A 22,852-nucleotide genomic window follows, 5' to 3' on the forward strand; every position below is an offset into this window, starting at 1 on the left:
ATGGCTCTGGATGGAAAGATACTGGGAGAAATCGAAAGGATGTTTTATTTGGTAGGAATCTTACAGGAACAGACTACGGCTATGAGTGAACAATTGATGACCTTGACTTCTGAAACAAGTAGTTCTGCTGAATGTAATGAAAACCTGGCTGAGAAAGAATCCACAGCTGAACCGGAAATGATAACCAAAGAAGAGGAGAAGACAAAACAAGAAAGAGAAGAATTGAAATGGGAAAACATTGTCCAGAAGCTGACACCTGTGGAATATAAACAAGGAGACTATTGGACTGAACCTACTATAAATCTACGAAAGATCCAGAAGATGAAAGTGGAGGCCCTGGGAATCTATGAAATTAAGGAATTTAAAATAAAGAAATATAATTGGGGCCTCCACATAGACTCTGACTTTGATTATGTTCAAAATTCATGCCTTGTGGAAATTCCTCAGCAGCCGCTTGCAAATATGGGAAGAGATTTTGGACTGACTGTGAAAGAACTCTTTCGAGACGTGACGACCGGCATAAAGGATTACCAACTAGGCCGGCGGAGAGGGACTGAAAGAGACTTGAGAGCCTCGGACGTGAGGAACCCGGGCTAAGAACTGTTATTTTGGACATGTTTTCGGAAGGGACGCAAACCGGGGAAGGGAGGGAGGGAAGAATCTAGTTTTAACAACACTCAAGACCATGGGATTTAGCTAACAAGATTATTACTTAAGACAAAATGGGAAATCGATGGAAGGGAACTGAGGTCCAACTTAGAAAAAAGTTAATTTTGCTTCTTTTTATATAAAGGACTAATATTAAGATGGATAAGGAAATGCCAATTTGCTGATATAAATTTGGGAATAGGGATGCAAGGGAGGGGGTGGGGGGAAGTCAATGACCAGGGTTAGAAAATAACTTTTTTGGAAACTATATATGTTTGTTGTTTTATTTTTCTGTTTGTTTGCTTTTGTGTTTTTTGTGTCTTTTGTGTCTTTTGTGTTTTTGTCTCTGTCTATATAAAATGTGAAAACCCAATAAAAATTTTTATAAAAAAAAAGAAACGCCGTTTACCTTCCCGCCAGAGCAGTACCTATTTATCTACTTGCACTTTGACGTGCTTTTGAACTGCCAGGTCGGCAGGAGTAGGGACCGAGCAATGGGAGCTCACCCCGTTGCGGGAATTCGAACCACCGACCTTCTGATCGGCAAGTCCTAGGCTCTGTGGTTTAACCCACAGCGCCACCCACATTCCTTTACGGCATATATACAGCTGTTTTAATATTTTGGAAGCTACCTAATATTTATTTATTTATTTATTTATTTATTTATTTATAACACAGTGACAACCGAGGTCTAGACAAAGCCTCTGATTATTTAGTGGCTCTTACTGCATGCTTCCCCTATGGAGTTAATTCTTGTTTATGAAAATATTTTATAAAAAAAAAAATCCCAAAAGGACGGAACAAACTCTGAGGCCAATATCTCATAAAACGTAAGGCATAAACAAACCCCAGGAAGACAGAGCGCAGCACTTGGTTTTGCTTCAGCACAGCAATGTTTCCTATAAAGTAGCGGGAATGAAAACACATTATGGAAGAACTGCTGTCACTCAGGAAGAATGCACACGCAAGAGGCGCCCGAGAAGTTGAGCCGAGGGTGCTGCAAGCACCCCCAGGGGATATTTAATGAGCAAACACACTCACAATCTGCCTTGTAAAAGACTTTCAATTCTGGCATCACCAAAGAGCTAGACTTGATAATTGGAAGTTTAATGTGATGTGAACTAAACTTCAGAATTGGGAAGAGAGATAGTTATTGCTCTTCTAACAACATCAACAAAATAAAGGAAATCTGTGCTTTCGCTCGCTGATTTATACTGTCACACGCTAGAAGAGGGGAGCTCATAGGCCAGGTAAAAATTCTATGCATGTGTCAGACATATCAGTGTTATCAATGGCCATGAATATTTGCTTTAGATTGGGGTGGGAAACAGGGTCTTGCAGAGGCTCGGGCCAGGTAGATAATGTACCCCCCCTTTTTTTACCCTGGGGATAATTGAAGTCTTATAAATAAGTAAGTATATTCAGTGGTACCTTGGGTTACATATGCTTCAGGTTACAGACACTTCAGGTTACTGACTCCGCTAACCCAGAAATAGTACCCCGGGTTAAGAACATTGTGTTGGTTTCTGTTTACGCCACTGTGCAGTGCTTGGAGTCACAAGACTCTGTTTTGCATTCCAGAGATTCCAGGCTATTGGAAGTCTCACGGAAGACAGGAGACGGATGTGATGTTACTGGTTTCCTGTTCCTACTTCAGTGTGGTGTAGTGGTTAAGAGCGGTAGTCTTGTAATCTGGGGAACCGGGTTCGTGTCTCTGCTCCTCCACATGCAGCTGCTGGGTGAGCTTGAGCTAGTCACACTTCTTTGAAGTCTCTCAGCCCCACTCACCTCACAGAGTGTTTGTTGTGGGGGAGGAAGGGAAAGGAGAATGTTAGCCGCTTTGAGACTCCTTAAAGGGAGTGAAAGGTGAGATATCAAATCCAAACTCTTCTTCTTCTTCTTCCTCCTTTGTGTTTCAGTTGCTCTCTGCTTTCACGCAGAGAGAGCATGTATATTTCTTTTCTATCTGCATAGTTAGAAATAAAACCTAGCAATGTAGCTCAAACTTCTCATCTCTTCTGCTGCTTTGATACTCTGCTGAATGGGTCAGGTTGTTAATCATCGTCGGAGGAGATTCCAGCAGCAAGAATACTCATCGCAAAGTATTGGAAGACACAAGACCTACCCACTCTGGAAGAATGGCAGATGAAAGTGATGGACTATATGACACTGGCTGAGATGACCGGCAGAATCCGCGACCAGGGGAAGGAGACGGCAGAAGAAGAATGGAAGAAATTTAAAATCTATCTTAAGGACTATTATAGACTTGATGAATGTTAGAATGTCGAGGTTTTGAGAAAGAAAGGGTTACAGCGATATAAGATTAGACTGAAGGAAAGATTAAGAAGACATATGTTTGACAGATTTATTTGGAAGTTGCTGGAAAACTTTGGACATTGGGATGCAGAAAAGGGAGGTATGGGGGAGTCCGAGAAACGAGGTTTATGAAAAAAAGTTATGAAACTATACGTGTTTGTATGTCTTTTTATATGTTCGTATTGTTTAAAATCTTTGTAAAACCAATAAAAAATTATATATATTTTTTAAAAAAACAGGTTGTTAATCATCGTCGGAGGAGATTCCGAAGGCTCGACCAGAGGAGTAGCTCGGTCGCAGAGGAGATTCTGACATTTTTCTTCAGGATGAGAACAGAAATCGTGCTCCAGCGGCGCAGCAGCAGCAGGAGGCCCCATTAGCTAAAGTGGCGCTTCAGGTTTAGAACAGTTTCGGGTTAAGAACAGACCTCCAGAACGAATTAAGTACTTAACCTGAGGTACCACTGTGAATAATTTTCACAAAAGTTAGGCTGACAAATAATTTTATTTTAAGGCTTGAACCGTATCTGCATATAAAGACAAAATGGAAAATATAGATAAATATGCTGACCGAGGCCCCCTTTGGAATTGGAAGCCCGGGCCAAGTGGCCCATATGCCCCCCCCCCGTGTCTGGGCCTGGTGGGAAATCCAAATGCGGACCTCCAGGTATTTGGCCCTCCAGACTGTCCCCAGGCCACTTCGCTGGACTTAGGGGCTTGGTTGTGCTGAAGCAAAAGCAACTGGGAATCCCAAGTGGGAAGAATGCTCTTGTGCTGGTGTCTTGCTTGTGGGCTTTCCATTGGGACCTGGTTGCTGGCTGAGAGAGCAGGATGCAGGACTAGGCGGGCCTGATCCAGTAGGGATCTTCTGATGTCCTTATCAATATCATGCTCAACTGCTCCTCATCCTAACTGAGAAGATGGGTGCAGTAAAAAAGAAAGCTTTCAGTCGTCAGTATTGTTGGGTTACACTCTGATTGAAAGTGATAGGAGCAGGATCTGAGCCTTGGGGCATGTGAGGACTTGTTAGGGCTGAGCTGTCAGAGGTCAGCCAGGAATTGTGCCTCTATTCCAAACCCGCTGCACCTTGCAACCAATCTGATTTACACATTAAAGTCCTTGGCAGAAACCGAGCTGGGAGTCTGAGTTCTTTGTCCGGCAATGAGGGCGAGAGCGCCACCACCCTCCTTGTCCCTTTGCCCCTCTCCTTCCCCCTCCTGGCAAATAACAGCAACTCAGTCACCTAGAAGCCATCCTAGCCAATGACGCATCTCTTAACAGCAGAATACAAACGTAGTTAAGAAAAACAAATATTCCTTCCTCCAGCAATCAGTCAACAAAGCAAAAAGCAAAATGACTGATGCATACACACACATACACACACGTAGACCAAAGAACTATCTCAACAATTGCTTGTTGTTAACATATTCTGAATAATGAAGCTACCTGCAAGTTTGATTCATTACCCAGAGATTTCTAAAGTGAGAAAGCAGCGTGCAGCAGCAGTACCACCATGCTGTTTACAAAACAAATATAATCAGAGAGGCTGGTGCTGCTGGGTGGTTAAAAACGTAGCACTCATCAAACTATTCAGAAAATGTACATGGCCCTTTTCGGACTTCCCCCGCAGTGCGGGGGTGTTAATATGCATCTCTCTCCCTTGTTAGTGGAAAGTTAGCATGTTACTCTACCTGTCTCCTTATCACTGGTGTTCTCTACGGGGTGTACTGTAGAACCAAATTGACGAAGAACCAAATTTGTGCCTCCCATAAGCATTTTCAAGTGGTAAAGGCCATAGTCAATCTGCCCTGAGTTGCCAGGGCATTTCAACAATGGATTCCATCTTGACTGTGAGCCCTGTAAGACCTGCTTCCTGCCTTGCAGGACTTTTCCCACCTGGCCTGGGAGGGGAGGACCCTGACTGACTCCAGCTACAAAAACTAAGGTTGATGAACAGACTCTTGTGCTGGAATGTTGTTTGGATTATTGTTGTTGTAGGGCAGGTGTTGTTATTGCTGTTATTGGTATTGCTTTTTATATATTTCTTTTTAGATCTTATTATGATTTATGCAGAAATTATTCAGTTTGGTAGTGTACTTTCTGATGGGTTTTATTTATTGTTTATGACTATTTTTCCTATGTTTGTAATTATGAAAATATTTTCATGCTGCAAGTAAGTCCCAATGAGAATAGCGGGATTTGTTTGAGTCAATTTCTATGGATCTGTACTGTTATATTAGTCATTATTGGATATAGAAATGTTCTGCTATTAAAATACACACATATATCACAATTACTCATTAAACAGTGCCCTTGCTTAATTTGATCCAGGTCTGTTTTTAATTACAGTTACTTCCCTTCTGGAACCTGGGAAGCAAACTGCAAGCTCTCACTACTCAGCAACCTGATACAATGCATAGAATGCCTTAGTAGACCATTGGCTAGGAACATAGGAAGGTGCTTTATATTGAGCCAGACCATTAATATTGCCCCCACTGACTGGCAGCAGCTCTTCAGGATTTCAGGATTTCTCCTCGCCTACCTGCCGATGTCGGGGATTGAACCTGGGACCTTCTGCATGCAAGGCAGAAGCTCTGCCACTGAGCTACTACAGTCCTTAGAGGCGACCATCTTCTCACCCATGAATTGGTCCACCTTCCTGGCTGTTTCCAAAGTAACACTTGGAAGTGGGCTGAAAAATCATGAGCTGAAAAAGAGGACATCTGGAGCACTACTATAGAAGTGGATGTTGTTGGACGCTGAGGATGGACTGGCAGAAATGGGGAGCATGCCATCCCATTAAAAATACTTCCACAGGCCCAAGTGTACCTCCAACCATAATACTTGCCGCCATTTGCAGTCACTGCAACGCTTTCTGGATCATTTGGGGATTTTGTTCCAGGCCTTCCTTGTACTGGGCATCCTTCCTTTGAAAAAGAAAATCCATTCAGAAAAGCATTTATTACCCTACGGGAATGTCAACTTGTCTGGCTCGACTTGCACAGAAGAAAGCGAGTGTGATGTTGAAGCCAATGTTTAGACTAATGAATTATAGGAGGTCAGGATACGTGAAGATGAAGCGGATAGATCATCTTCCGGCTGCTGAACCCTTTCAGATCTAATTCATTTTGGGAGAGTTTCACAGGATTGATATTTTAGTGGCTAGTTTTCCTTTGATGGGCCCTTAGTTCTGAGGCAGTAGCAAGATCAGTACAGGTACAGACCTGCTCTCAAAGGCAGCCTAGATGGCATTACAGTGGCACCTCAGGTTATATACGCTTCAGGTTACATACGCTTCAGGTTACATACTCCACTAACCCAGAAATAGTACCTCGGGTTAAGAACTTTGCTTCAGGATAAGAACAGAAATCGCGCAGCGGCGGCAGGAGGCCCCATTAGCTAAAGTGGTGCTTCAGGTTAAGAACAGTTTCAGGTTAAAAACGGACCTCCAGAACGAATTAAGTATGTAACCAGAGGTACCACTGTAAGGCAAGGATACTGGGTGGGTGGGGGGAGTGTGTGTGCAACAACAGAGAAACGGGAAAGTTGCTATTTTTGTTATTAATCCATTTATATTCCCCCCCCCCTTTTATTTCCTTTCCTCAAAATGACGTTCTTGGGTCTCCCTACTTTCTCTTTTATCCTCATGACAAACATGTGAGGAAGGTTAGGCTGAGAGACAAAGGTCAGCCAGCGAGCCTCACAGCTGAGGGGAGATTTGAACCCTGGCCTCATAGCTCTTGGTCCAACACTCTAACCGCCATGCCACAGTAGCTTCTCCACATTTCCAAGTTGACAGTGGACTGAGCCAGTGTTCTACCCAATGGAATACACTCGTGCTAATCCTGTGGGAGAAACTGGTCAACCAGTGAAATGTGTGCATTTCTCAGGGCTGCAAAGTCTGAGCTTATCTGGCCCAGGCCTGACAGCTCTTATCTCGAAATGCTGCAACTGCTTGTTTCAGCCCCACTACCACACAGAGAGATTATTGGTGCCGGGATTTGAACCCAGATCCTACACTGACACTGTGAACACCATACCACATAGACTTGTCTGTGGGAAGGGGTCTAGACAGAGGCGACAGAGACCAAATCTGTCACAAACTTTCCCATGTATTGCCATGACCTGCTATGGTTGTTGTTGTTGTTGTTTAGTCATTTATTCGTGCCTGACTCTTTGTGACCCCATGGACCAGAGCACGCCAGGCACTCCTGTCTTCCACTGCCTCCCGCAGTTTGGTCAAACTCATGCTGGTAGCTTCAACAACACTGTCCAACCATCTTGTCCTCTGCCGTCCCCTTCTCCTTGTGCCCTCCATCTTTCCCAACATCAGGGTCTTTTCCAGGGAGTCTTCTCTTCTCATGAGGTGGCCCAAGTATTGTGAGCCTCAGCTTCAGGATCTGTCCTTCCAATGAGCACTCCAGGCTGATTTCCTTAAGAATGGATAGGTTTCTTGCAGTCCATGGGACTCTCAAGAGTCTCCTCCAGCACCATAATTCAAAAGCATCAATTCTTCGGTGATCAGCCTTCTTTATGGTCCAGCTCTCACTTCCATACATCACTACTGGGAAAACCATAGCTTTAACACCTGCTATGGTAAGCTTCCTCTATAATTATTTTGTCCAGCTCACCTTCCCAACCCTACCTACAGTGTTCATTATCCTTTCCATTTTGCAAATGCGAAGCTGAGACGGAGGGGTAGCAATTCACACAATGGATTCACCCAAGGGGTAGTCTTTGAATCCATGGCGCCATCGCACTGGATTTCAATGGAGTGGTTTCTGAAAGTCATTTTGCTGTGTAGCATTTGAAATTAACTGCCCGACGTACTGTCAGTTTGTGTGTTATTTAAGTCAAAAGGAATAACTTACGGGTCATATTTTATGGAACCATTAATTCATACCATGGTTGACTTCCGCCACCCAAGCGGTGTATTAATGGAGCCATAAAACACACCCTGGAGTATCTCAACATGATGATGAGATTGATCTTCAGCTTTATATTTCACTGTTTCAAACATGACCAGACTTAATTACAGAAGAAGACAATGCTACAACTTCTCCCAGGGAAAAAAGTACAGTGGTACCTCAGGTTAAGTACTTAATTTGTTCCAGAGGTCTGTACTTAACCTGAAACTGTTCTTAACCTGAAGCACCACTTTAGCTAATGGGGCCTCCTGCTGCTGGAGCACGATTTCTGTTCTCATCCTGAAGCAAAGTTCTTAACCCGAGGTAATATTTCTGGGTTAGCGGAGTCTGTAACCTGAAGCGTATGTAACCTGAAGTGTATGTAACCTGAGGTACCACTGTATAAGGTTTGCACCTCTGATTAAAGTGCACCTAGACGGACACATTTTATCTCTCTCCCTCCATTTCATTTCAGTTTTGTCCTTCATAGTCCTCCATAGTCTCAGCACGCTTTTCATACATTGATGCTATTCTTGAATTTGGCCAATTGTACCCATCCATCTTGCCTTAAAGTAAATATGATGCAATATGACAAGCTGCAGAGGACTTGAATTCTGAGATAACGAACCAGACCCTGCAAAATGAAATAAGAAGAAGAAATTAGAGGGTCCCCCCCCCCAGGCATTTAGATACCACCATCCTTCTCTAGTCCAGATGCACCACTCAGGGACAACATTTTTAAAAACACAGTTTCATGAAACTATAGCATAAAACAGCTAATGCAAGAGAAAGGGTATAATATGGAACAAATTCAGCATGAATAGGATAGCATTTCTGTCTTTGAGCGCAGGTTCTAGGTCAGATTGATGGAGTTTAATTTAAGTATGCATAAACTGTATGCCTTTGCCCCTATATATAGAAAACAAACAAGCGCATACAACCATGTTTGAAGTGTTGGGTTGGAGCCCCATCACTTTCCAGCAACCCTTTGGGGCAGAACTGGGTATTACAGCAGCTATCCAGGTGAAAAAGACACATTTTAAAAGCAAAACGTCAACGCCAACTCTTGAAATTCTGCCAAATTCTGAATGTGCACAAAAATTAATTTTCATTCCATGGTGGACCCATTACAAGGTGCAAGGCTGACAGAATTCTTTTTAAAAAATAAAAACAAAAACCTCAGCAGTTCCTCTTGAGAAGAGAAGTGCTGAACTTCTTGTGGCCTTAATGATTCCATTTCACTATCCCCTATGTGTTCTGGAGCTTCATTAATTAATGTTTGCAAAGAACCCTGTTGCCCCTTTGCGAGAAGAAAGTCCTATTATTAGTGCAGCGATGGTTAGCAGTGGAAATAGCCTGTGAGATTATTGCTTCCACACCACGCAGCTGAAAGCAAACTGTAGCCTACCTACTCTGAATGTACTTGCTTGACTCTTGAATGCCTCAAACCGTATCCTTGTTTGGCATATGTAGGGAAAGGGAAAAGACCCCTGGGCGGTTAAATCCAGTCAAAGGCGACTCATCTTGCTTCAGGCTTTTGTCCACAGACAGCTTTCCAGGTCATGTGGCCAGCATGACTAAACCACTTCTGGCACAACGGAACACCGTGACGGAAGCCAGAGCACACAGAAATGCTGTTTCCCTCCCCTCTGCAGCGGTACCTATTTATCTACTTGCACTGGTGTGCTTTCGAACTGCTAGGTTGGCAGGAGCTGGGACAGAGCAATAGGAGCTCACCACCGTTGAGTGGATTTGAACCGCTGACCTAATGCTAATGATTAATTTATATTGCACAAAGAGGACCAGCTTTACTACTTTTCCCGTAGCTGTTAGTGGAAAGGAGCTGCCAGCAATTCTTCCATACTCTTTGTGGCTCCTGGATATTGGGGGTAAGGAGGAGACAAGGGAGGGATATCAAAGTTTCAAGGGGGCCTGAAGAAAAATACCCTTGGTAGGTGTCATTGGCAACTTCCCTGGAAACCAAGGAAACAAAATTGTTTTGTAAATGTCCGAATGGGAACTGCAATTAGTTCCCTTTCGGACATAATGAACTTGAACTAGAACTGGTTTCTTTTTTAGAGTTCTGGGAAAAACAAGCAAACCCCAAGACAGGCCAATGCTAGCTGGAATGCTCACTGACTGTGGGAGGAGGGGGGGATAAAACAGGGGAATGGGTGTGGGACAGAGTGGGCAAAAGGCTGAACAGAAGCACTTCACACTGCAACATTTTGTTGTGGTGTAATAATCAGTAGCTACTAGTGGAGGATAACAACAACAACAACAGAGGATTAGATTTACTAAAGCAGACAAAGAATGGGTCTGTGAAATATGGGTCAACTTTAAGGTTTGTTTATCCTTTATTCCACTGCAAATTAGCAATGCTCCTAATGAACGCTTAATATGTAACCCAGAAGGGCTTCAAAGAAGTCACACCACTTGACCTAGAAACACCGACATCTAATGCTAGATGGGTGGATCTGGATATGGTTACTCAGTGGCCATAGAAGTGCACTCTGCACATTCTCAGAGTCACCCTCTCCTTTACCACACAGACCTCAGCCCTGAGCTGTTTGACAGCAGAATGGACTCCCTTGGAAAGTGGTGCGCTCTTTTCTTATTAAAGCAGAGGCTGAATGGCCATCTATCCTGGATGCTTTAGTTGAGATTCCTGCATTGAAGGGGGTCAGACTAGATGACCCTCGGGATCCCTTCCAAGTCTGCACTTCTATGATTCTGTGTTCCCCCCATTTGTCAGGGATTTGCTTGATGGGGAAGAAAACACACTGGAGATAGCCCAGCCTTTCCCGCTGTGACTTGGCAGGAGTATCCCGATGTCGAGTGTCTCCCCTGGCTGCTTTCTTGCGAGGCAGCAGCGGCTCTTTCCAGCACGCAAGGCAGGGCATGTGACATTCACATGCAGCCCAAACGAGCTTTGCGGACCCAGCGGAGGCTGTCACAAAGCAAATCGCAGGAACTGATAAATGAAAGGGCTGTTCTCCAAGCAGGAAATGCAGCCCAGCTCACTTTGCTTCTCCTCCTCCAGCCTGTTGCTTAGCTCTTTTCCTTCTAATTTGGATCACCTGCTGCAGGAACAGACTCTCTCTCTCTCTCTCCCCACCAAACCACGCTCCTGTCACTCCTGCTTGTTTATTGCTTCGTGTTCCCTGACAAAGGGAGTTGGCTAGGTTTGCAGATTTCCACAGGCCTAGGGCTTGCTGATCAGAAGGTCGGTGAGTCGAATCCCCGCGACAGGGTGAGCTCCCGTTGCTCAGTCCCTGCTCCTGCCAACCTAGCAGTTTGAAAGCACGCCCAAAAGTGCAAGTAGATAAATAGGTACCACTCCGGCGGGAAGGTAAACTGCGTTTCCATGCGCTGCTTTGGTACGCCAGAAGCAGCTTAGTCATGCTGGCCACATGACTTGGAAGCTGTACCCCGGCTCCCTCAGCCAATAAAGCAAGATGAGCGCGCAACCCCAGAGTCGTTTGCGACAGTACCTAACAGTCAGGGGCCCCTTTACCTTTACAGGTTCGCTGTACTGTTTACCTTTGAAGCACCCTGCTCCCCTTGAAGAATCCTGGGAACCACAGTTTACCCTCTCACAGAATTGTGGTTCCCGGCAGCCTCAGCAAACTACAATTCCCAGGATTCTTTGAGGGAAGTCACATGCTTTAAATGTGTGGTATGTACGCAGCCTATGGCAGTTCTGGGATGGAGCAGAGATCCACTGAGGCCACACAGCAGCTGCCATACAGCATGTGCCTAGAGGAGGGAGAGGTCACTGTCTCCCGGTGTTCAGATCAAACCAGGGCAGCAGGGCGGCTTTGTAATTAAGGATTAAAACAAAGCACAAAGCAAAACAAAACCCCGTAAAGGGGGGTGGGGTGGGGGTGGAGAGCAGGAGAAGCTTAAGCTGGGAGAGAAATAAACAAGGATTTGCCCTGTGAGACATCAGGGTTCTTTCTGCTTCCAGATTTACAGCATCCTCAAAATGCTTATCTTCTTTGTTAGCCCCGCTCTTGCTGTATTTCTGACTAACTTCCCCATCTTCACACACTGAGAATTGACGGTGAAGTACGCCATTTGAAGCCACTGTGTGAGATGGGCAGATTGAACCTGAGATCATGTTGTTTGCATATTCATAACCAGGCAGTCCTTCTGCTTTACAATTGCAACTGGATTGGCAGTTCAGATGTATGAGTTATGATCCAAAGGGCTGAGGATCTGTTTCGTTGTCATTGCCCCCCGTCCTTCACCTTAACTAAGGTCCTGGGGCGGGTTACATGCTGTGATTCCTCCCCGAGAAGAAGCGTGGTGCAAAATTGCACGAGATTGTGACGCCCAAAATGACTGCCATTCTCTAATGAGAAAAAACAAGAAGATGGCGTTGTGGTTTTTGCCTTCAAGGCGTTGGAGGGCCTGTTAGTTACTTCAGTCCCTTGCCATTTTGCTTTGTATTCTGGTGTTAAATTGGGCTTGGTAATGTGCAGGCAGCCAGGGCAGAGCTTTCGGGACCAGTGAGAGAAGGTCACTTCAGGTTGCCCACTCAGTGACCTAGCAGCCGCATCCTACGCCAGCTGCAGCCTAAACTGAACAACCACCACAACATAATGATCAGATGACCACAAAGCCATATTTATATCAGTCTTCTTGCCAGATGAGTGAGGTGATGACCTTAGCCTCTCTCAGCTATTTGCCTCTCCCTCTTCTGCTTGAATCTGAATTTCATTCCCAACCAATTATCTCCTGGCCCAGTATAAGATGACCAAACTTTGGGGGGCGGGGGCGGGCGGAGGGAACAGGGCCTGAGAATCTACACTTAGGCTGTATTCAGATGAGGGGTTTATTGTGTTACTTTTCATGATTATAATGTTAGTGCTTTCGTCCCAATTCCTCAGTGTTCTTTTTACTCTACAGTACTTGTGTTTTGAGGGACGCGGGTGGCGCTGTGGGTTAAACCACAGAGCTTAGGACTTGCTGATCAGAAGGTCGGCGGTTCGAATCCCCGCGATGGGGTGAGCTCCCGTTGCTTGGTCCCTGCTCCTGCCAACCTAGCAGTTTGAAAGTACATCAAAGTGCAAGTAGATAAATAGGTACCGCTCCGGCGGGAAGGTAAACGGCTGCTCTAGTTCGCCAGAAGCGGCTTAGTCATGCTGGCCACATGACCCGGAAGCTGTACGCCGGCTCCCTTGGCCAATAAAGCGAGATGAGCACTGCAACCCCAGAGTCGGCCACGACTGGACCTAATGGTCAGGGGTCCCTTTACCTTACTTGTTGTGTTCCGGATCAATATACTGCCATGTCATGCTAAATTTTAAATGGCAGGAGAGAAGCTTATGCTGGGATGCCGCCCCAAATTCCGCCATGTGAAATTACAACACGAAAGGCCTGCATTTTCCCCTGGTTGAACCGCATTTTCCCCCCTACATTGAGCTGCAAATGGATTCTGTACGCTCACCCTCCCGGAAACATGTCAATGAGTGCTCCTTTACATCATATGAAAGATAAAATGTAGAAATTAACAGGTAAGGAAATGTCAGGAAGGCGGAAGAAAGTGTTGTCTGGATGCAGCCCACTTGAAACGTTATCTTCGATGCAAATTATTGCATGAGCTTTTCTCTTCACTTGGCTACCCTAGAAGAGATGCCAGGAGTTGAACAGGGGCCCTTTGCAGAAGTGCTCTGCCATTTAGCTATAGCTTTTCTCAAAGCCATTCTAAGGGGTGATTTGTACTCTTGTGGTCCTTTGGCCTGGGACATAGAACTTTGGGTTTCTTCTGCCCCCATCCTAATTCATGTCTGCACATTCTTAAATTTTAAGAGGAGTTTGGCTCATGGTATCATCAAGTCTCTGAATGTTTTGCTGTGCAGTCTAGTTTTACATGTGCATATATATATGCGTGCACACATATAGGTGTACACATGCCCCAAGCCAGATTTGATGCCAGGGGGGGGGGGAGATCAGTGGCTACTACGCAGATTTTTGTTAAAGAACCATTTGTTAAACCTTGTCTCAGGGGGCCATCATTTCGTAATCTTATTAACCACCACTTGGCCTCCAAACAATAAATCAATAAATAATGAACAGGCGGATCTGTGCCAATTACAGCTCAAATACAGCTTTAACAGGGAAGAAGCTGGGCGGGATGTGGACAAAAGCCAACGGTTGTGATGGGGTGTGTGTGTTTGTGTGTGTTTAACAGGGGTTGTTCCCTGGCTGTTTTTGAACCTCAAGTGCTTCTGAAAATGGGAGAAAGAGAGAAAGAGATAGAGAAAGAGAGAGGGGCTGGGGGCAGGCTGCAGTATCAAAGTCAGGAAAGTGGATTGTATGTATTTCATTTAAATTTTTTTTTTATTTTTTTTTGCAAAACTCCAGAGATCCCAGGATTTTAAAAGCAACTGTCCTCTCCAATTCCTGCAATGAAACTTCAGAAAAGCTTGGAATCATGTAGTAATTGTAGTCAGCTGCCAGAATGATCACATGGCACCTTTAGAAGGCCCCCCCCCACTTACAATATAATTTGCTCCGATAGGCTTGAGGAGAGAAAATGGAACTGCATAGAGCACCAATGCCTCAACTTCCACCCTACCCCCAACCCCAGATAACTTGATATTGGTTTCTGTGAATACTGATTATTTATATATATATATCTTAAGGGCTCGCCGATCAGAAGGTTGGCGGTTCAAATCCCCACGACGGGGTGAGCTCCTGTCGCTTGGTCCCTGCTCCTGCCAACCTAGCAGTTCGAAAGCATGTCAGGTGCAAGTAGATAAATAGATACCACTCCAGCGGGAAGGTAAACGGCGTTTCCGTGCACTGCTCTGGTTTCGCCAGAAGCGCCGTAGTCATGTCTGTGGACAAACGCTGTCTCCCTCAGCCTATAGAGCGAAATGAGCGTGCAACCCCAGAGTTGTCCGCAACTGGACCTAACGGTCAGGGGTACCTTTACCTTTATCTTTAATCTGTCCTGGGCCATGCAGGTAGAAGTGTTTTTAACGACATAGGGAACTGCTTTTTACACACTTAACACCGCTTGACCGTCAGGCCTCCTCATTTGACCCCAACCCATGCCACCCTGAATCACACCAGACATCATTTGTGGTGTTCGGGTACTGTGCAGGAAAGGGTGTGGCTGGATCCTACTGCTGGAAAAAGCACAATTTATGTTTCCCACACATCAACAGATGGTGGGGAGTTCTATCCTGCTTGGCTTGGGTGTGTGAACTAATTCCTCCCGGGGGGGGGGGGGCGTGCCATGGTAGTGGTGGGCTAAATTCAGCTTGACCACAGGCTCCACTGGGACAAAAAGCTTTCCTTTCCTTCCCGCAGCCATCGCCACTTGGGCTCCCTGGCAGCACTGCTGCTGCAGCTGCCAGTTGCCCCCTAATGTACACCCATGGGGCATCTGGTCCTGTGGTGGTGGGGGGGGGGAAGGACTGCTGCATAAGGGGAATATCAAAGCAGTCTTCTCAAGGTCCAAAATCTGGTGCTGGTCCTGAACTTGGGACCTTCTGCACCAGCTGTGGTCCCACAAACAATCTGGAAGTCCTGATTAGCTCATTTCTAGCGTCAGTATTCAAAAGGTACTATCTAGAGGTGTCTGTGTTTATCCCTGCTGTTGCAATGGATAAGAAATTGGCTTAGTGTGTGTCTGCAGTACACACGCCATGAGATTCTCAGGGTGCTAATGATGAATTTCATGCTTGCAAGACGCAACAGGGGGTGCCGAGAATAAACGCAGCAGCGACAATTACTCCCCACTGCTCTCTCGCTGCCAAAATACGTAAAGTTGACACACACGTTTCTTCAAGCATTTTTATTTGTATATGTATTTGGATAATAATAATATCTATATCTAATATCTATACATTAGATAAGTATATGTAGCATTGTAAATATAGTGATATAGAGGGTCAGGAAATTTACTTTTTGAAATACGGCATCCCTAGAATTTGGTTACATCTTTTGAGATGTTAATATCCCGAGACAGAGAAGATAGGTAAAAAAATTCACCAATTAACAAATTTCCTCTAAGTCAAAACAATGAAAATCTCACTGTGCGCTCTTTTTTTAAAGCGACTCCTTAGGATGTATGCTTCCATGTACTTCTTACTAAACTCCCTTAATTACGGTGCAGCTAAGTAACAGCACAATCCTGACCGTGCTTACTCAGAAGTAGGTCCAACTGAATCCAATGGTCAATAAAGCGTTAGCATCATCTCAGCACAATTGTCTGCTGGTTTTCGAAGCAACCCCGTGTTTTTTTTAATGAGCGAGCTTAACTCTCGAGGTAAGTGCAGCCTTAACATTTCGTCTCAGGTGGTGCACCTTCCGGCTCAATAAAGCAACAGAAAGGGTGTATAGACAGATAGGCATTCACTTTTTTAAAAAGTACACATGTGCTGCAACTCTGGGAATCAAGCGCCGACCTTTATGCCGCTCGTCTGGGCCAGCCTCGGAAAACAAAGGGGACAAATAAGAAACATCTGGCCAGCCTAGATTCTGGTCTGGGCTGCTGCTTATGGGCAATTCAGCCTTAAGGGCAACGGCTTCACTCCCCGCCGGCGCTTCTGTGCGCGCTCACATGCCGGGGAGAGAGGCGCGCTTTCTCCAAGGGGAGGCGGCCAGGGAGGAGGAGAGGGAGGAGCTTGTGCCGGGCGCCTGCGCCGGCGGTGCCTATCGCTGCTCGCTCTCTCTCTCGCTCGCTCTGCTTTGGTCTTGCTAAGAAGCGACCCGAGTGAAATGTAACAAAACAAGCGGCGCCTTCGCCCGCGCTTAAAGGAGCCGCGCTCGCTCGGAGGCGAAACTGAGGGGGGGGGGGGGGAGAAGTCGCGGGGAAAGTGGCCCGGAGGAAAGGGGACGAGGACCTGGTTGTTGGCTTGCTTCCTCCACGTTCCCAGGTGGGACCCGGAGCCGCACGGAGGGGAAACTGCGCAGGGAAGGAGGCTTGCCGACCAAGGAGGAAAGGAGAAAGAGGAAAGCGGCAGGACGAGGGGGACGCGCGCCGGACTCTTGCTGAGGGACCAGGGCCGGCTCGATGGCAGCGGCGCCGTCGGAGGAGGCGCTCGCTGCTGCCGCCGCTGCTGTTGCCGCCGCCGCCGCCGCCGCTTCGGGCAGGAGCTGCGCGAAGTTTGCTCGGTGATGGCTTGAAAGTTGCCGGCAGCGCCCGGGGAAGGCTGGCTCGACGGCCCCAGCGCGCCTGCCTGCCTGCCTGCCTCGCCTTTCTCCCTCTTTCTGCTGCTGGTGGTGTTTGTTTCGGACTCGGCGAGCAGCGCCATGTCGAAAGTGATCCAGAAGAAGAACCACTGGACGACCAAGGTGCACCAGTGCGCGGTGAGCCGCGGGGCTCAGGGCCAGCTGGGGGTCACCATCCTGGGGGGAGCGGAATATGGAGAGTTTCCTTACGTCGGGGCGACGGCCGAGGAGGACGGCGGCGGAGGCGACGGGAAACTGGGCGAAGGGGAGCTCTTGTTGGAGGTGCAGGGCATCCGGGTGTCGGGCTTGCCCCGCTACGACGTGCTGGGAGTTATCCGCAGCTGCAAGGACCCCGTCCTTTTCAAAGCCGTCAGACAAGGTAAAAGGAAAGGAAATTGCGGGGCGGGGGGGGGGGAGAGCCTGGTTGGTTTGCATGGTGCGGGGTTGGGGGGCGAAGACGACGCGGGGATTGCGCTTGCGGGACTTTGGCGCGGAGGCGAGGGGCGCCTCGCCGCTGCGGGACTTGAATTCCTCCACTTTTTTCTTGGTTTGGTGCGAGGAGGACGCTTGGAGATCTGTCTCCTCGACTGCCGGCTTTCTTGGGGTGCTGCCGGCGACTTCGGGGGAAGTTTGCGGGGCTGCGAACGAACTTCAGCCGCCTCCTGAGACGGAGCAACGACGGCGAGGCTCCCGCTGGTCCTGGAGGCGGTTTTTGGGGGAAGGGGGGGAGCCTCTCTTTCTCCTCCGCAGTGCACCGAGTCTGCGGACAAGGGAACGGGGCTCGTGGCGCAGGAGAAGCTGCGCTCTTGGACTGGCTTCTGGTCTCGGTGTGGAGTCCGTGTGCCTGGTTTTTGTTAGAAAGTCAGAGACGACGCGCTACGGTGGTCTTCACACTTTGGGGACCTCGGGCTTGACCCGTCTCGAAGGGATGTGTGATGGGTTGATGGAGCTGGCGTAGCTCAGGCAGTAGAGGTTCTCAAACCCTCAGGGTCGTGGGTTCGAGCTCTGCGTTGGGCCAAAAATTCCTTCATTGCAGGGGGTTGGACTAGATGACCCTTCCAGTTCTACGGTTCTATGAAGGGAAAGGTGCTTTTGAGACATGAGTCTAGAGAGGTGCCTTGCTTTAGCCAGGACAGAAATATGTGCTGGGAATTCTTAAGGTGACCTATGGGATTTGGGGACCCCTAGCAATGGAAGCAGGACTGCACCCTGCTCAAGATTTCACTTATTTATTTTCGTAAAATGGCTCTCTGCTAGGTCAGGGTCAAGGTCACATCTGCCCGATGTGAACTTCATCATGCTCTGTTTCACGTGATTATTATTTTTTTGACAGGTGTGAAAGTCCTGATTTAGTTCACCCATCAAGGTTGGGTAAATTCTGTTGCATTCTAGAGCCTTGGAACTGACTGGTGCTGGAGGGAGTGATAGGAAGGTGTAGGAACCTGCCTTATACTGAGGCATATCCTTGGTCCATCCCACTCAGCAATCTTCTCTACTGATGACCCAATGACTCTCCAAGGTTTCAGACAAGCTTTGTTGTCAGCCTCTCTGGAGACACCAGGGATCTAACTTGGGATCTTCTGTGTGCAAGGCAGAAACTCGACCACTGAGCTATGATCCACCCCCAAATTAGAGGGTTCAAAATTTCTAATCTGCTCCATCCGTAGGGTGAGGTCGGGTTTGCTTCTTAAAACCCTGATGGCAACACACATCCCTTAAAAATACCAGGCAGAAAACTGAATACATCTTGGGATCTCAGACCTGTAAAAGCAGTGTTTTAAAAAAAACTAGCTAAAGTTTGCTCTTGCTTCAAAGGAAGACTGGGACTTTTTCTGTTTGGAACGGTGGATTCCAATCCTAGTTCCTGAGATACGAGGTGGCCCTATAAAGAGCGTGCCAAGCCTTCAGAAAGAGCAACTCCATTGGTTCCTTTCCTCCTTTTTTTGTTCTGTGCTAGGAATAAGTCCATGCCTTCCATCACAGGAAGAAGAAGCTGCTGCTGCTCAGTCCCATTCCTGGACGAGGCTTGGTTTCCACTTGTTGGATGCTGTTTGAACTATAAAAGTTGCCTTGGGAGTGGACAAACCCAACAAGCTCTTGTGTTGCATTGAGCGGCGTGGGAGGTGTGCTTCCTCCCAGGTCAGCTACTTGGCTGGTCCTTGGGAAGCGAATGAGGGTGGTAGCTGGTGTGTTTAGAAAAGGGGAGGGCTTGGTTTCTATGGGAAGGAAATTGCTGGGTAATGCAGGGTGTGAGTGCGCCTCAGATGCTTATCGGGTCTAAGTAGAGTTTTATTACTCTCCTAAAAGATCACACACAGAAATATAAGTAATAGGGAACTCTTAATATGTTTTTAAAAAAGAAAGGCTGGAGAACCACAAAGTGTTTTTTGGTTTTTTTTTAAGTCTCCCAAAATAATGTGCTCTTCAAGTATTTTTGTCCTGCCCCCCTTACCAAAAAAAAGATTACAGTGGTACCTCGGGTTAAGTACTTAATTTGTTCCGGAAGCCCGTTCTTAACCTGAAACTGTTCTTAACCTGAGGTACCACTTTAGCTAATGGGGCTTCCCGCTGCCACCGCACAATTTCTGTTCTCATCCTGAGGTAAAGTTCTTAACCCGAGGTACTATTTCTGGGTTAGCGGAGTCTGTAACCTGAAGGAAGCGTCTGTAACCTGAGATACCACTGTATTTGTGTGTGTGTGTGTGCGTGTGTGTGTGATCATTCTGTTGCCCATATGGATGAATGAGTTGGCTTCTTTGCAGTCTTTGACTGCAAAAGTTGCGATGGGCAAAGCCACCTTCAGGGAGCTTTTTACTGCTGCTGTTTTCTTTTTAAAAAAATGCAGCCACAAATCAACTCTGCCTTTCTCTCTCTCTCCTCGCCCTCTCTCCCTCCCTCCCTCTGCCAGTTTGAAAATAACGGAGTCACCCTAGGAGAGAGAGAGACTGAGGGGAGCATCTTTGCTTTGTTTTGATGCCAAGGCAGTAATTATTTGGGAATGATGCTCTGATTCTCCTGGGTAAGCCGAACTGCATTCTTCTCCGCTGCCACCCTCCACACATCTCCCTTGGGGACTCGGCTCTAAGTTTTACGGCTTGTGCTGGCTGCTTTCGCCCTGCAGTTCTCGTTCAATTGGAGATGTTCTTTTTAAGAACTGCACCAGCGCCCCTGGCCACAGACGGTTCTGGGAAGGGCTTCTGCAGTTTGTCAAGTGGTGAGTCCCTGGGTCTGGTGGCAAACTCTATTAGGGAGCCAAACAAATATTTCACTTGACTGGACCTAGAGGAATTTCCGGAGAGACCGACTCCTCCCTTCGAATTGGAACATTCGGCTGCTTTGCTGGAAGATGATTCCTTGCCTGTGTGTTTCTTAAGTGTAGGCATGTGATTGCCAGCTGCCTCCCTTGCTTTATGTCAAAAGATTGGCATGGATTTCTGCATGGGAAATGGATTATTTCTCTCTCTCCACCCCCCCTTCTTCCCCCCTTGCCTGCCAGGAATGGTTTATTTTCTGCTTTGCTGAAATCCCAAACATTTCTTCCTTCAGACTTCCCTAGCAACAGGACGCTTCTGGATCCCTCATAGCCTATGCAGAGATGCTTGACATTCACTTCTGGCCTGTTCTGGTTGGCATCCACCAAGTTTTTAGGGGTCATAGCCAGGGATAGTGCTTATTCCTCTTTTGTCCCTGTGATTAAGCAAGCCAAGTCACCTTACCCTACCCAGAGCAATGTGGGTGTCCTTTCCCCCTCTGTGGCTTAGAGGCCATTGCCTGGGGATTGGCTGAAAAGCTATTGACTTCTGCAAGTGTCCTGGACACCAACAAGTTCCTGAATTATCAAGTGGAATTTTTGTCCACAGCCTCCCACAGATTCATTGTGCCAGCTGATTAGTTAACAGCTATTAGCTGGGATAGCTAAAGTTTCCAGAGGCAGTAAACCTGTAAGAGCTTTCACCTGTTTATGGTGCTTCACAGACACCTGTCTAGAGCAGGGGAAGGCAGGGGGGGAGAACCTTTCAGGCTGATCCAGCAGGGCAGTTCTTCTACTCTCAACTGCAAAATGAAAGATGCCAAGAAAGCTGCTTTCTCATTCCTCCTCGGAGGCTGTTGGTGGGGTCTTGCAGCCCTGCTTGCTTCCCTTTTCTCCCTGTGCTTTGCTGTTGTGAACATGAGTAAAGCTGCTGGGCAACCTGCCTTTACATTATCCTAAGTATTCTTTAGGGAAAGGGCTAAGGAGTAAACCCTACACAAATCCAGAGTGGATTTCCAGAAGCTGTTGGATGGAGCCTGACAACCTTTAGACCACGGTTCCTTTCAACAGGTGCAATGCAAGTTGGCACCATGATCTTGGACAGTCAGTTCTGAATGCTTTCAGAAGTTCGGCTGATTGAACTTAACTGCAAATCTCAGTCCTGTTTGCACCTTTAAGTTATGACTTGTAGATAAAGCTGATAAACGTAGTTACGTGTACTTGTGCTATGGGGTGTAAACTGCCCATGGGACATCCAACAGCAGTTGGATTACAGTAGTTAGTGCCTGTCACAGTTGGTAGAATTATAACATAGGACTGTGGAATTATAACGTAGGGCAGTAAATTATAGCTGCTGCTAGATTTTCTACAAAATGTTATTATTTTTATTTCAAAATTTACTTCTTTACTCCTATTGAGCCTGCTTTCTTGATAAATTTTCTCAAATACATTTTTGCTCTGGAGACATTTAAGGCATATTATCTGTGCTAAACTTCAGGCCACACATTAGCATAATAGTAACAATTTTTCTTTGTATTTTTTTTTAAAAATAACTTTTTATGGTGTTTAATAAATAAGGATCATCATCATCATAAATGACACAAATCAATAGACCAAGTCTTCTCATGTTGCTTGTATATCGCAAAAACCCCCCCAGCATAATAAATTTGAAACAATATCCATGACATATGGTTCATTATTAGTGGTCAATGTACAAATTACTAGTTCATGGATTATTTTCAACAAAAACATAAGGGAAACAGAACAGAGTTAACAGAGAACATTCAACATTGCATAGCCACTCTGTAGTCTTTGCATTTAACCGAAAGGCGTACCAAAGGGCATCCAGGTATCTTCTTGCTCAGAGACATTAACGTAGATGTCTCCCATGCTTAAACGAGAGATGCACCAGATGTGATAAGCAGTGGTTCTGCTAGAACACTTATTGATGCGTCTCATGGCAAAGTTTTATTTAGCCTAGGGCTTGGAGGCAGGAATTAGTCTCTGAGAGGCATCATAGTGTACAGACACATTTCTTCTGTTCCAATCTGCTGGTCAAACAGGTCTTACAGGAAAACTTGCGGAACTTGCTGGCCAGATATAGAAGCAGGAAGAGTGTGTACATGCGACTGAGCAGTGATCCTGTCTTCCATTCTGCTTCTGCCTCTTCTTAATACACAGAGACTGCAAGTCACACTGGAAATATTCTTACCAAAAATTGTGAACTCTTAAATCTTGAGTCATGTTTTGACGGGCACGAACTAATACTTAGCAGACCCTTCCAGATTGCCTGGGTTCCCACAAAATAACTTTGGGGCGGGTACAGAAAATAAGTTTGGATGTCTGTCTCCCCCCCCTTATTTTGTAAAAGGACCGGCCCTACCGTTGGGCAGAGTTTTCAGGGGACTCCTTCCCACACAGGTGCAGCAGCAAAGTTTAGGATGTGAGCTATCGGGAAGAGTTCTGTTTGCAGGCTTCCCATAGGTTGACCGCTTTGAGAACAGAATGCTGGTCTAGGTGGGCTGTTGGCTTGAGCCAGT

The 22,852-nt window shown here is 46.5% G+C and overlaps 1 protein-coding gene across 13 annotated transcripts in view; it reads left to right on the forward strand.

Moving 5' to 3' along the window:
- The first annotated feature begins 16,567 nt into the window (after window positions 1-16,567).
- The window catches only part of MAGI1 (membrane associated guanylate kinase, WW and PDZ domain containing 1), a 481,615-nt gene continuing 475,330 nt past the window's right edge, over window positions 16,568-22,852 (forward strand). For 3 of the 13 annotated variants that reach the window (XM_082209207.1, XM_082209204.1, XM_082209203.1), the window contains exon 1: window positions 16,571-17,441. In XM_082209207.1, coding sequence (XP_082065333.1) covers window positions 17,144-17,441 — 298 coding nt within the window. In that variant the 5' untranslated portion in view covers window positions 16,571-17,143. Of the gene's footprint in view, window positions 17,442-22,852 lie in introns of all 13 variants that reach the window. The other 10 variants (XM_082209199.1, XM_082209209.1, XM_082209206.1 and 7 more) reach the window with 7 other exon arrangements.

Source organism: Podarcis vaucheri (assembly GCF_965113315.1).
Source record: "Podarcis vaucheri genome assembly, chromosome: 2".
In the NCBI taxonomy this organism is placed as follows: domain Eukaryota; kingdom Metazoa; phylum Chordata; class Lepidosauria; order Squamata; family Lacertidae; genus Podarcis; species Podarcis vaucheri.